This window comes from Petromyzon marinus, chromosome 7, assembly GCF_048934315.1.
Source record: "Petromyzon marinus isolate PM22_M1 ecotype Great Lakes invasive population chromosome 7, UKy_Petmar_22M1.pri1.0, whole genome shotgun sequence".
Lineage (NCBI taxonomy): Eukaryota > Metazoa > Chordata > Hyperoartia > Petromyzontiformes > Petromyzontidae > Petromyzon > Petromyzon marinus.
This window is the reverse complement of record NC_133673.1, coordinates 554,671-569,505: the sequence shown is the minus strand read 5'-3', so window position 1 is coordinate 569,505 and position 14,835 is coordinate 554,671. Positions and strand designations below refer to the sequence as shown.

General features: G+C 42.8%; 1 protein-coding gene across 16 annotated transcripts in view; it reads right to left on the bottom strand.

Annotated features, from left to right (window-relative positions):
* The window catches only part of LOC116939822 (pleckstrin homology domain-containing family A member 6-like), a 126,363-nt gene that overhangs the window by 104,191 nt on the left and 7,337 nt on the right, over positions 1-14,835 (bottom strand). For 13 of the 16 annotated variants that reach the window (XM_076065195.1, XM_076065193.1, XM_076065197.1 and 10 more), the window contains one exon: positions 5,069-5,146. The exons of the other annotated variants lie outside the window; for them this stretch is intronic. In XM_076065195.1, the coding sequence (XP_075921310.1) occupies positions 5,069-5,146 (78 nt within the window). The remainder of the gene's footprint in view (positions 1-5,068; positions 5,147-14,835) is intronic. 16 annotated transcript variants of the gene reach the window in all.

The window sequence follows — 14,835 nt, the reverse complement described above, 5'->3', positions numbered from 1 at the left end:
CTGCTGCCTATAAAGACATTGAGTCATGACCTTGATATCCTTGTCATGCATGCGTCACTGCATCTGTATCTGTGTATATTTTGGTGCGTTCATGTGTGCTTGCACGTCGTGTGATTGTACATTATTGTATCGTACAAATACTCAAAAAGGAAGGGAAAAAAGGACAATGCTATATGAGCAAAAATAAATACAGAGAAAATAGCCACGATATTTAGTCTATGGATAAAGCTACACAATTAAAAAAAGAGGTTTACTGCAAGGGGACATCCAATAAATTATATGTCTAATATAAAAACCGAGAACACAGCAATCAGGGTCTGAACATGACATGAAGTAGGAAACATTTTTTTTCTTCTAAATCACAATTTTATAAAAAGCCGTAAATTCTGTATAACTTCCCTTGAAGCTGGGCATCACATACATTCTTTATGTTTACATATTTACTAAAAGCACCATGTAGCCGTATATTGTTTCATATTCCTGTTATTTAATTTTGCATTTGTAATTTGATCAGTCTAAAAATAATCTACCTGAGCCAAATTTCACTTACTGCTCTGCTTTATTTAGTTTTGTCGTTTTTGTGTACCCAGGTCCCTCTTGCAACTGAGACTCATCTTTTGGTCTCTAAAGTTCTCACCTGATTCAACGAAATAAACTTAGACTAAAACACTCTCAATTACAAATGTTTCAGGCCCCTTTGCACAAGTGCATTAGTCTTTTTTCGAAACCACATTTGTGAAACCATTCCCTCTCTATTCCCACACAGCCTCTCTTTCTTATTGATTCCGGACCTTGGAACAAGCACTGTTGTGCTAACTCAATTCTTCCACTCACTTCTCGCTCATTCTATTGGCCACCTCTTGCTCTCTCTCTCCTCACCCTCTCATCTTACGTGCTTCTACTCACCACTCTGCCTGTTCTCCACTGCCAATCTGACTCGTTTGTATTTCAGTTTTAACTGCTAACATTACTTATATGCCTGACAGCCACCTTCATCTAGCATTGTGGATTGAGAGTTAACTACATGTCATAATCAACCAAATTATCATTTGCCTAAAGTGAGGGTCATTGGACAATGCATACTTCACATTACAAACATTTTCAGTTTCATACTATATTCGAAAATATACATCTGACTGGCTTCCTGTCCGGATTCCTATCTGGCTGGCACGCAAATTGGATTGCGAAGTAATAATGTGACTGCAAACGTTTGGGTCATGATGTCACCAGAATCCCACAACTTTGAGCCGGCTTCATGAAGAGGGAAGAAAAGATGGGGAGGAATGGAGAGGAGACGGGTGGAGGAGAGAGAGAAAGGGAGAGGAAAGAAAGAGCGCCGATGAAAAGAGGAGAGCGAGGGAAATCAACAAGCAGCGACAGAGATTATTTGGGCGAGGCAATAGAGTCTGAGATGGAGAAGGGAGGGCGAGAGTGAGAGGTGAGAGAATCAGGGAGAGAGATAGGGAAGAGGGCAGTTGGTGATACACAGTGGAGGGAAGAGAGGAATATAGGAGAGGTAGTAGATGGGTCAAAGCAATAGAGGTACAGATAGAAACTGAGACAAAGTGAGACACCAAGATAAATTTTTCTACCTATGTGACTTTACCGAAAGAAACAAAGAGTATGGATTCCTGTAGTCACGAAAGCTTGCAGTATAGAGTAAGAGAAAGCAAAGGACTGGTAGATAGAGACAGGGCTTGATATAAAATTTACATTTTTGCTGGCTGGCTGGCAAGGACGGACGGAAGGTCGGTCAAGTCAAAAGGATGTGCAGATTGCCAGTTGATCAGAAAATATGTTCACGTGACTTAAATGTAACAGAAACTGAAAATGACACAACCACGTGATAATATGATGACACAATAAAGAGTAAAGCATTTACAGAAACAAGTGAATTTGAAAAAAAATACACTGGAAATCACAATCGCTGATGCATTCAATTCGTTATTTGGTGACTGCATTGGCAAATGATGCACAAGTACAAACGCAACACATTTGTCAATAACACTGTGGCCCTAAAAATAAAAATTCAGGTGACATTTTGGACAAGTGTCCCTTCTTCGTAGCACATGAAGGGCTATGGTGAAGGGTCATTAATGTGCTCCAATTGTTTGTCACCTATCATTCAGAATAGTGTGTATATTTACGTTTAAAATACAGTGTTCTATAACGTGGTAGTTGAGTTCCTAAAGAACGCCGAATTGTGGAAAAATTGCGTTATATCAGCAGTCCGCGATAACACGTGAGATGCGCATGCAGGCTGAACAAAAACTGAAGCACGTGGGTAGCATCTGGAAGCATCCAGCAGCATCCAGTCTTGTGTGACACTATGCCAAGGCAGCCGTACAACCGCTTATCTCTACTCGCGCGACGTAGTTCCGTGCACTCGATCGCGTTATATCCAATTTGCATCCGCGTTATAGAAAATGTGTTCCTTAATACATTTGGAGAGGAGTGAAATACGCAGTGCGCACAGTTAACCGGGGGCAACTGAGGGCAAACAGGTGCGCGTGTGCAACGTTAGGTTTGCACGGACAAACTGCCAGTTGTTAAGGGGCGAAGCAGGTGCAAACGGGTTCGACAGGGTGTGAACGTTGAGGCCGGAGGTGTTGCCAGGGAGACGAGAGATGGGGGGGATAAGGTGATTAATGTGACATCTGGCGCCAGCCTGGCGAGAGCTAAAGAGACGCACGGGAGGTCTCGATCTCGGATAATTAGCAGAGTGAGCGGAGAGGGAGTTGTTGTTGCCAGTGACAAGAGCAAACACATCTCGCCGCTGCCGCTCCAGCCATCAACAGGACCTCAAACCTCATGCGTCGCGGGCGGGTATTGGCTGATCCCCCCGCCAGGGACAGACGGGTGAGTGGGTCTGAGGGAGTGTAGGTGAGGGCAGCGGTGGAGATGTAGAGTTGCTGGGTGCGAAGCTGCTGTGTGCGAAGATGCTGTGTGCGGAGACGCTGTGTGCGAAGACGCTGTGTGCGGAGACGCTGTGTGCGGAGACGCTGTGTGCGGAGACGCTGTGTGCGAACACGCTGTGTGCGAAGTCGCTGTGTGCGAGGACGCTGTGAGCAGAGCTGCCGAATGCAGGATAAGTGAGGTGCAAAGTAGATAGGAGTGGGGAGAAGTCAGACATAAATGACCGTACAGATAGTTATAGGAGTGCCTACAACTGGTGCAAGAATAGGTGAATCAAGTGTAAGTAGGTGACTTGTTACAACGTGTCGGTGCGAGTAATTTTTTAACACACTACACATTTGTCGTGCGTAACGCGCGGGGTTAGCAAAGGGTGATGTGAGGTAACACTGGAGTGGCAGCAATTAGGGGGCGAAGCAGGGATGGAGAGAGTGCGACTGAAGTCGCGCAGGTGTAAGCGTGGGGACATGGATTAGGCACCGGAGAGGCGATGGCAATTAGGGGGCGAAACATAGATTGAGTGAGTGCATTTGGGGACGAGCAGGTGTGAGCGTTAGGGCATGGGGTAGGCGCCAGAGAGGCGGAAGATGGAGGAATAATTGGGAGATAGCACGTGCAGGAGACGCCGTGGAGGCGGCAGCCTAATGAGGGGTAAGTGAGGACTCCAAATGAGGAGGGATATATAAGGGAGTGTGCGGAGCAACACGGGGTTGGTGCTCAAGAGGTGAAGAACACAAGAGTCGGGGAGAAGACGCCAGGGACCTCGCCCTCCTCACCTCGTCCTCCCCAGCAGTGTTGGCTGATCTCCTGCTGGGGGCACGGACGAGGGCGGAGGTGTGAGGGAAGCAGGACAGGATAGTGGAGTATAGAGTGAGAGACTGAGCGGGGGACACAGGGTGGTTACCATGCACGAGGTGCGCGGAGGTGAGTAGCGGGAAGTCAGGGAGTTCGGAACAAGGGTGTGTGTGTGTAAGTGTAAGTGAGGCGCATCCACACTGGATGCAAGGTAAATAAAGTGACACAGGTGAAAAGATAAGAGTTTCCGTGTGAGTACAACACCACACATTCACCACGTTATAGCCAACAAACTGTACTCAGACTTGGTCTGAAAAAGTAACCGCAATAGCTGTAATGTAACTATACTGAAATGCCTCGAAGTACCAAGTATAGAAGGGATAACAGTGGAAAGCTGCGATCAGAGCAGGACAACTGCATGGACGAGTGTGGCTGTGAGCAACAGTTTGTACATGCAAAGTCCTTTCAGCAGTGGATATATAACTACTAGTGATCATGATGATAGATAACATTCAAGTTCCACCATATTAGAAAATATTAATTTTACAAACAAAATAAGTATATGAACACACAAATGTTTATTTTTGTAAATAGTAGCAGTCTGCAGGTCCTTGGAACGTTACCGTCCCTCCAGCCCAGTCAGAAAAAAGTATGGCTAATACATTACACTGTATAATAGCATAGCCTATTCGGGGTTAAGGGTGGGTGAGGAGAAGGCATTACATCAGCACGTAGATTAGGGGTGGCATTCAAGGCAGCCAGATGTCCAGGCGGGAAGCCAGCGAGCAAAACTTGTTTTAAAAAAATACAGGCAGACCTCGCTTAGCGTGACCAAGTAGAATGCTGATTCGTCATAGCGCTCTTTGTCCTGGAGAAATATTTTATTACATTTAAAAAAAAATAAAAACACCTATATAGCACTTACAAGTGGGAACACGCAGCAGCGGCAGCCGAGAAAATGTCTCCGCCCCCATCATTCGCTCAGCCAATGAGGGCGACTGGGAGCGCAGTAGAGTACAGCACGTAATGCTGATGGAATAATACTTTTTTATATTCATGAAATGTAGCTTAACATCTGTATTATTAGCGCTATTACTGATACCCCAATGAAGCCCTTAATATATTGCTCATACGAAAGAAATAACGCTGTCGGGAACGCATCCCCATGTGTACAATGGTATAATGACCCCTTTCAGCACCGATTCGATTGGCGCTCACTTTTCCAGGAATGCATCTTGAGCGCTGAGCGAGATCTGCCTGTAGAATATTAGAAATTTTTGTACTTCTGCTTTAGATACACATTTCTGAGCCAATTTAGTTTTTTGCATTGTAATCGTGAAATGCTTAGTAAAATAGTTACGTTTCTGATGTCAAAGATTCAGCCGACTCTCCAGTAGGCTTGCAAGAGTGATGGTAACTTGTCACGCTATCGTCATGGCTGCAACACATGGAAAGAGATCAGAAGTAAAAAAATTAAAACATAACATGACAAAACAGTATCATATACATTATAGCTACTGGGATTGCATATATTTTTTTACATAAATCACTATTTGAAATCAAATATTCTGGTTTCTAGTCTGAAACAATACTCTTGAGATGCTGGCCTTGAGCCTCAGTTATCTACTGATGGCAAAGACAGTTTTCTAGTGTACAGTACTGTAAGCAAGTTTAATATATCTGACTTCATTACCAAGATACTTGGAAAACATTCACATACTATTATTCTTCTTGGTTCTTTCGGTGAAGTCACGTAGAAGGGAAATAATAAAAAATAAAACAATACAATTCTCACGACGTTTCGGCCACAGCGCCGTTTCGGCCACAACACATTGTGGCCGAAACGTCATGAGAATTGTATTTTATTATTTTTATTATTTTATTATTTCCCTTCTACGTGACTTTACCGAAAGAACCAAGAATATGAATCCCTGCAGTCACGAAAGCTTTAAATCGAAAAATACTATTCAGTTATTATTTGTATTGCTTCACCATGCTATGTATGAACCTGAAGTTTACCAGCAATAGCACAAAGGGATATTTAAGAAAACTTGTGCTGAGCAAAACTATACTTCTGGGAATTCTTACAGTAAACCCCTGGTATCATCCCCATCCAAAACGTTCGTGGATACTTTAAACCAATTGTCAAGCAAAGACTGTCAAGACTAAGAATCACAGTGTATGGCGTAAATGGCAACAATTCGTGATCCAACAATCCGCGAAGCCTTACAATGCACGGATTTGCTGTCGGTTTGTGAGTACTCTCCGTAGACTCAAAGCGCTTCGCGGTCCGCAAAAGAAACGCGACCTGATCTAGAAGCGGGCTGGGCTCACGTGGAGCCGCAGTCGCGGAGCTGCGGGGAAACCACGAAGGTGAGTGATGTGTATGTCGCAATCCGTTACACTTTTTTGTAACAATGACAAATATATGACTACACACTTTACGCTACGTAGCATATACAGTTATACCTCTCAAAACTGGACTTGGGTATGCCAGAATAGATTGCAGAAAAAGAGTAAAACCTATCAGAAAATTAAATGTAAATGGGTCATCCCTCGCCAACCGTGGGGATTTGGTTCCTGGAAACGCCCCTGTAGGCACATTTGCGGTTAGTAAAGTACAGGGCCTATGGGAAATAGAGGGTTAGGGGAAATAGAGGGTTAGGGGAACCACGGCCATGGTCAGAGCCGTCACGGCTTAACTAACTTGCCTGTTTAGTCACAAAACACCGAATAAAATACAATACACTAGACAATAACATAATAAAATATAAATTAACATTACATTACCTTTACATACTTTTAATATTAACGATGATGATAATGAGATGATGGAGGAAGGGGTGGTTAGTAGTAGGAGGGGTTCCGAGCCCACCCTCTTCCTCCCGGGGGTCGTCATTGGCAGGCGAGGAGGCAGGCGCAGTGATGCTGTGGTGCAATAAAAGTGGACTGCGACTAAAGCACCGATACCGCTGATATTAGCCAATCAAATGAAGGGGGCGAGTCACATCATTACTCGATCCATGGATCGACACAGCGATTAACTCGCAAATTACGATTAACCCGGTATTTAAAAATGTTTTTTATTATGAATCGACTGAGCGGAATCGATATAATTAATCTCGATTAACGGTCCGCAATGCCATATATGGGCAAAGACACGCCGCTTCGGCCAAAGCCAGGCCCACTTCCATATATGGGCAAATCTCTGATCGTTGATTTTGTCGGGTGTATGATTTTATCATATTACAGCGCTACGATACAATAAACACGAACTGCAATAGAATCACCGATCATGCAGATATTAGCCAATCAAAAAAAGGTGTGTGTCACATGAAAATTGGATTACTCGATCGATTTACAATAGGCGCAGCGATTAACCTGCAAAATATGAACAGATTTTGATAACTCTTTGGTTTTTTCGGTAAAGTCACGTATAAATAAGAAATAATAAAATAACATAATTTCTTATTTATACGTGACTTTACCGAAAAAAACAAAGAGTAATCCCTGCAGTCACGAAAGCTTCAAATCAAGTCAGATTTTGATAAACCTGGTATGTTTAATATTTCGAAAATTGCTCGGTAAGCGAATGCTCGTTAAACGATCGTTGTTTCCCCATTGACTCACTCCCACCCCCATGTTATAAGCTGAGATACGTTTCAGCCCCAAAATGTTCCACTCATCAACAACTTTATTTAAGATGAGATATACAAATTACTGTATGATTTTGAAATAAAGTAATAAAACGTCAAATATTACACTTACCACATATAAAGAACCACAAACAAACAAAGAAACAGGCAGAAAGTCAAGTAGACATAGAGTTGATTTTCAACTAAAAATATATGTACGTAAACATACTGGGCGTGCAGCGTCGTTACGAGTGGCAGGCAGCTGCTGATGCTCCTCATGCACTCGGAGAGAGGGTGGACTCAGACGGCTCATCATAAGATCGCTCTCGTGGTTTTAACTTTTAATTTTAAGTACATATTGCCACTGAGTAGATTATATAGATTTTTTGGGGGAAATAAACATGCTAACCATAAATACGTTGCAATTATTTCTTTTCTTTCATATACGCTATTGCGGTTAATTAATCATGGTCGTAATTTATTGCACTGTAAAAAAGGTGGACCTTTAAAGTAACTTTGTAAATACCGGTACTCTTCAGTGCTGTAAGAAGACTCCGCCATGCCCAATCAACGGAAGAAATCAATTTATAAAACCACTTTGCCAAGCATTGTTACATTATCATAAACACCGAAGAATATTAATGGATACGCAGGATGGCTATGTGGTCGTGAATGACTCAGATTAGACTTTACAGTCGTGATTGATTAATAGTTTTGACACGTTAATGTAAAATTGTAAATATACTCTAGTTACTTGTGATTTAGTCCTAAGGAAAGCCATCGATGCTAATTAATGTCGCCATTTTATTATTTGCAATATCCCAGATGCCCTCGTAAAACTAGAATGGTTCTCCTCAAACCAGTCTAGATTTCAGAGGTGATACTGTATGTCTTCAACAATATAAACACAGCAAGCGATCAAAATGCTTGCGCAATGCATGGAAGTTGCACTAAAACATAGCCAAACAGAGAGCAAAGCGTATACAGAAAAATCAAAGACCATTAACAGGGCAGCAGGTATCTGATTTTAGCTTACTCTAAGCAACAAATTAAATACCCTAGAGGATTAACATTATGAAATGGATATCTCCAGTTTCAAAGATGTATTAATTAGTATTGTACTGTAATGGATAAAGTTTGTGGGGAATAATAGCCATTTTCTGTACTTTTGAGGCATAAGCAATTAGGAAATAATACTACCCAGGAACAACATTTTTTTTGTTACACTAATTAATTGCAAGTGGGGGAAATATTTACAAATCAAACAAGTTGTCTGAAACCACAAACAACATGAAGGAAAGGAGAGTGATACAAATATGGATGAGATGTGAAAGATTCAATACAAAAGATTGGTAAAACAACGTGTAGACAGAATGTAAAAATAAATCAGAAAGCACAACGCAACATGATTGTAGACGTCAAAGCAAGAAATGAGAGCAAGAAAGCAGGAAAAAGGTTGACCATTGGCAATTCGCCCTGAGGGTGATACAGTGTATGAAACCATCATTCATGACAGAGAGTCTTAAAGATAAATGGCATTACTTTATGCAGACCAAGAAGAAAATAATCACATCCCAATTTCTCAAAAGAAGAGGAAGTTCCAGCTGCGTCACGTTTGAAGAAGCTCTGCCTTCGCAGTAAGGAACGAGAGAAACCTCTTGGACCAGATGGTTTAACTGTGTCCATCACCAAAAAACAGGACAACTTGTTCGGGGAGGCCTTCATCCAGCGGTGGATTGATCATTGCTGATGATTATGTAACACATCGCACAAATCAGGTTGTCAGAAAATCGAATTATAGTGCCTCCCTATGTTTCACTGCTCATGTGCAGGAATCAACAGATGCGGATCATGTATAATTACCTGATTTGCATTTGAATTGAAAATATTTGTAAACATACAGACAAAAACTATGGGGAGGATCAAGTGCTACATTTTCAGAGCCAATGCTCTGAATAATAGGTTGTCTGTTACTTTCCCTAATTATACTTATGGGGAAATAATAAACGTTGGAGTGTAATTGATTCGTGATTAAAACATGACGTTGGATCAGACTCCACAGTTTATCACCATTTTATGATCAAGAGTAAACCTGGAAGAGTGGCATGGGAAAGTTAATTATTTGAAGATGCTTTTTTCACTCCTTCAAATGTATATTCTACGTGACTTACCGAAAGAATCAGAGAGTATATTCTATTATTGTATATGGCAATATGTTCAGCAGCTAAATGCCAATCTCCAAGGTCTGCTAGCCACGAGAGGGCTTCAGGAGAGACTTCATGTAGCTTTGCTATTTCTCTGTTTAAGGAGGGCAGACTACAGTGGTTGTCCACATTTGGGGTTGCATGACCACAATCGCACTGTGGCTTGTCTTTAATATTAGTTTTGAGACAGGGTTTCCGAATTGGCCTATGGATGTTGTGATGGGCTTGATGGTATGTCAGTGTCTTCGAGGAATGGCATATGCTGCTGGAGGTGCGATGTTTAGGTCTCGAGTGTGGTGTTTATTATGGACGTCCACATTTCATTGTTTGCCAGCATTCTTACGAATCTGGGCTAGATTCTAGGATGGTGACAGCACAATCCCAGAAGGGAGATTGGAATTTGAGTCTGCGGCGAGGTACATTGTTGAGGTATTGATTGATGGGTAGGTGGTTGTCCATGGCAAGAAAACAAGTAACCTCCTTTGCAGATTGCATGTTTCTGCGGATATTGGAAGCAGAATCTTCGCACGAACAGGGAGCCAGGTGAGTGGTGTTGGTTTCAGTCGTGTGGCTGTGATGCGCATTGCGTTATTTAACTGTGCACATATCTGTTTTATGTGGGTCTTGACGTTCAGTCTTCTATTCATGATAACCCATATATATCTTGGAGTAGGGTCATAGCACACTTGGCGCCCACAGAAGGACACATCAAGGGTGGCATCTGCTGCATGTTTGTTCAGGTGGCACGTGCTTGTGGTTTCGGAGGGATTTGGTCAGAGTCTCCAATGACGGAAATATGCCTCCAATAAAGTTAGATCAGCTGTTTAAGTTTTGGCAGTGTCCTCAAGGTGTGTGCCCTGTGCAGCACCTGCATACATGAACATGTGAGATGGTGTACATGGCAGGTCACTAACTGAACGCAGGGGTTACGTTCCAGAAAAATGCCGTGTTGAGCAAAACCACATTCAACAAATCATAGACCTTATCGGAAAAATAGGGTTGCTGTTCCTGGGTCAGAAATGATCAGCCCCTCCCTCTGTTGAATTCTACACGATTTCACAGACTAATTATTGTACTAAAGGATGCCAAGTCGCTCTCCATTTCGTTTTCAATTTCACCTCAACACGAAAACCCTGTCTCAAACATTATTACCACACCGTGGCACTCACGTCCAACCTTTCGCCCCTGATACTTAATTCCTAGCCCGACGCTCACCCCTAACACTGTTACTTGATTCCCCATCGAGAATCGCATCCAGAGGACTGTGCTCAATGACTGGACGGCTACAGTGAGGGGAAAAAGTATTTGATCCCCTGCTGATTTTGTACGTTTGCCCACTGACAAAGAAATGATCAGTCTATAATTTTAATGGTAGGTTTATTTGAACAGTGAGAGACAGAATAGCAACAACAAAATCCAGAAAAACGCATGTCAAAAATGTTATAAATTGATTTGCATTTTAGTGAGGGAAATAAATATTTGACCCCCTCTCAATCAGAAAGATTTCTGGCTCCCAGGTGTCTTTTATACAGGTAACGAGCTGACATTAGGAGCACACTCTTAAAGGGAGTGCTAATCTCAGCTTATTACCTGTATAAAAGACACCTGTCCACAGAAGCAATCAATCAATCAGATTCCAAACTCTCCACCATGGCCAAGACCAGAGAGCTCTCCAAGGATGTCAGGGACAAGATTGTAGACCTACACAAGGCTGGAATGGGCTACAAGACCATTGCCAAGCAGCTTGGTGAGAAGGTGATAACAGTTGGTGCGATTATTCGCAAACGGAAGAAACACAAAAGACCTGTCAATCTCCCTCGGCCTGGGGCTCCATGCAAGATCTCACCTCGTGGAGTTGCAATGATCATGAGAACGGTGAGGAATCAGCCCAGAACTACACGGGAGGATCTTGTCAATGATCTCAAGGCAGCTGGGATCATAGTCACCAAAAAAATAATTGGTAACACACTACGCCGTGAAGGACTGAAATCCTGCAGCGCCCGCAAGGTCCCCCTGCTCAAGAAAGCACATATACATGCTCGTCTGAAGTTTGCCAATGAACATCTGAATGATTCAGAGGACAACCGGGTGAAAGTGTTGTGGTCAGATGAGACCAAAATGGAGCTCTTTGGCATCAACTCAACTCGCCGTGTTTGGAAGAGGAATGCTGCCTATGACCCCAAGAACACCATCCCCACCGTCAAACATGGAGGGGGAAACATTATGCTTTGGGGGTGTTTTTCTGTTAAGGGGACAGGACAACTTCACCGCATCAAAGGGACGATGGACGGGGCCATGTACCGTCAAATCTTGGGTGAGAACCTCCTTCCCTCAGCCAGGGCATTGAAAATGGGTCGTGGATGGGTATTCCAGGATGACAATGACCAAAAACACACGGTCAAGGCAACAAAGGAGTGGCTCAAGAAGAAGCACATTAAGGTCTTGAAGTGGCCTAGCCAGTCTCCAGACCTTAATCCCATAGAAAATCTGTGGAGGGAGCTGAAGGTTCGAGTTGCCAAACGTCAGCCTCGGAACCTTAATGACTTGGAGAAGATCTGCAAAGAGGAGTGGGACAAAATCCCTCCTGAGATGTATGCAAACCTGGTGGCCAACTACAAGAAACGTCTGACCTCTGTGATTGCCAACAAGGGTTTTGCCACCAAGTACTAAGTCAAGTTTTGCAGAGGGGTCAAATACTTATTTCCCTCATTAAAATACAAATAAATTTATAACATTTTTGCATGCGTTTTTCTGTCTTTTTTTGTTGTTATTCTGTCTCTCACTGTTCAAATAAACCTACCATTAACATGATAGACTGATCATTTCTTTGTCAGTGGGCAAACGTACAAAATCAGCAGGGGATCAAATACTTTTTTCCCTCACTGTATATGCGTGTGGCAATGTGTTAACTTACTCTTTGGTTCTATTCGATAAAGTCACGTAGGTAAAAAATAAAACAAAAATCACGACGTTTCGGCCACAACACAAGCGGCCTTCATCAGGTGAAGGGACCAGACTGTCTCGAAGACTGCGCTGGAATGAAACAGAGCCAAGCTCAGACCACGGCCTTTAAGCTGTGTGAGAGGGATTAAGAGAGACATGATATAGTCATACTCTCAGCCGACAAGGGTTGCTTAATTTGAAACCATCTTCTCGGTTGAAATTGTGTCTGTTTGTAGATCTGAATTGCCTCGTGAACAAATCTCTGATAAAAACCCGTGGGTTTGCAAAGAACCTTGGTATCGAAGAAAATTATATCGTGATCATCCACAGCGTTGTAACAGTGATCAGCTACGGCAGAAGAATTCGTTCTGCAGTGTTTCAAATCTGATTTGTGCTCGCGAATTCAGTCAGAGACATGTCGTTTCGTCTCCCCGATATAGCAATCACCGCAGGTACAACTCAATTTGTAAACCCCGGGGTACTGTAAGTCAGGAATGTGTACTGTATTGAACCGGACCAGGATCTTGTGTTTGTTTTGAATTTTGAAGATCTTTTTAGTAACGCCTGCTATATATGGTAGTGTGATGGTTTTGACCGGAGTATCAAGTGGTTGTTTCTGTATGGAGGGAGAAACAGCTTGGCGGATGGTACGGTCAGAGTATCCATTCCTTTTGAGGGCCAGGTGTACATGTTTTAATTCACTGGTCAGGTGGTGTTGGTCCAAAATGCAATGAGCCCTATGGTATAAAGTTTTGATGAGAGAATTCTTTTGGGCTGGATGGTGGTGGGAATCAGGTTTCAAGTAGGAATCTGTGTGGGTGGGTTTCCTGTAGACAGAATGCCCCAATGAGCCATCAGGTCTCCTCTCAAACATCTAAGAATGGTAGCTTGCCATCTTTCTCCACTTCCATGGTGAATTTGATGGTGGGATGTCTGGAATTGATGTGGTGTAGGAAAAGGTTCAGAGCTGGGAGGCCATGTGGCCAAATGACGAAAGTGTCATCCACATATCTCTTCCACAGGGAAGGTCTGAGGGTGGAAGTCTGGATGGCGTCCGATTCAAATTTCTCCATGAAAACATTGGCTATCACTGGAGACAAGGGGGGACCCATGGGAGTACCCTCATTTTTCTTGTAGAAGAAACCATTCCAGGTAAAGTAGGTGTTGGTGAGGCAGTGTCTGACCAGCGTAGGTACCTCGGGGTTTAGTCCATGTTGTACCAAATGTTCAATTATATCAATGGTATCAGGTACCGGGACCTTGGTGAACAAGGAGACCACATCGAAGCTGACAAGGATATCGTCAGGGGACAGTACAACGTCTTTGACCATAGAAACCAATTGGGCTGAATTTTTATTTAAAGCTTTCGTGACTGCAGTAATTCATATTCTTAGCTCTTTTCGGTAAAGTCACGTTGAAGGGAAACAATAAAATAATAAAATATATAAAACAATAAAAATAAATATATATTTCATTATTTTATTGTTTCCCTTCAACGTGAATTTACCGAAAGAGCTAAGAATAACAATTGGGCTGAGTTAAGTACTGCTGAGGAGGTCTTGCCAGTGAAAGGTAGCAAGGTATCCGACAGAAAACGTGCTAGCTTATAGGTAGGGGAGTTGATCGTGGATACGATGGGTCGTAGTGGAGTGCCTTCTTTATGAATCTTTGGAAGACCATAGAATCTAGGGGGTCTTGCAGCAGAAGGTTTTAGGGAGGGACGTTTAGTTGGTTCGATTAGGGAGGTCGAACTTGTGATGATCTTGTTGGTTTTTATAGTTAGGCTATTAGTAGAGTCATTTTTTTTATTTTTGAGTAACTACCATCATTGAGTAGGTCCTGAATTTTATTGTTGTATGAGTTTTTATCCATAATTACAGTGGCATTGCCCTTGTCGGCTGAGAGGATGACTATATCATGTCTCTCTTAATCCCTCTCCCACAGCTTAAAGGCCGTGGTCTGAGCTTGGCTGTGTTTCACTCCAGCACAGTCTTCGAGACAGTCTGGTCCCTTCGCCTGATGAAGGCCGCTTGTGTTGTGGCCGAAACGTCGTGACTTTTATTGTTTTCATTTTTTACCTATGTGACTTTACCTAATAGAACCAAAGAGTATGGATCCTTGCAGTCACGAAAGCTTCAAATCCAGGAATGTGTTAACTTGTCACTGTGCATCCTGAGTGTGTTATATTATCAAAGACAAAAAACATACACACACAAAAACATATATGGTAAACTGGCTTTAGTACCCGGCTTCGCCCGAGACTTGAATTCTTGTCTTGGATTAATACACGGCCTACGCGGAGGGTTGGGGGGGGGTGCGTGACGTCAGCAGGCACACTGTGACGC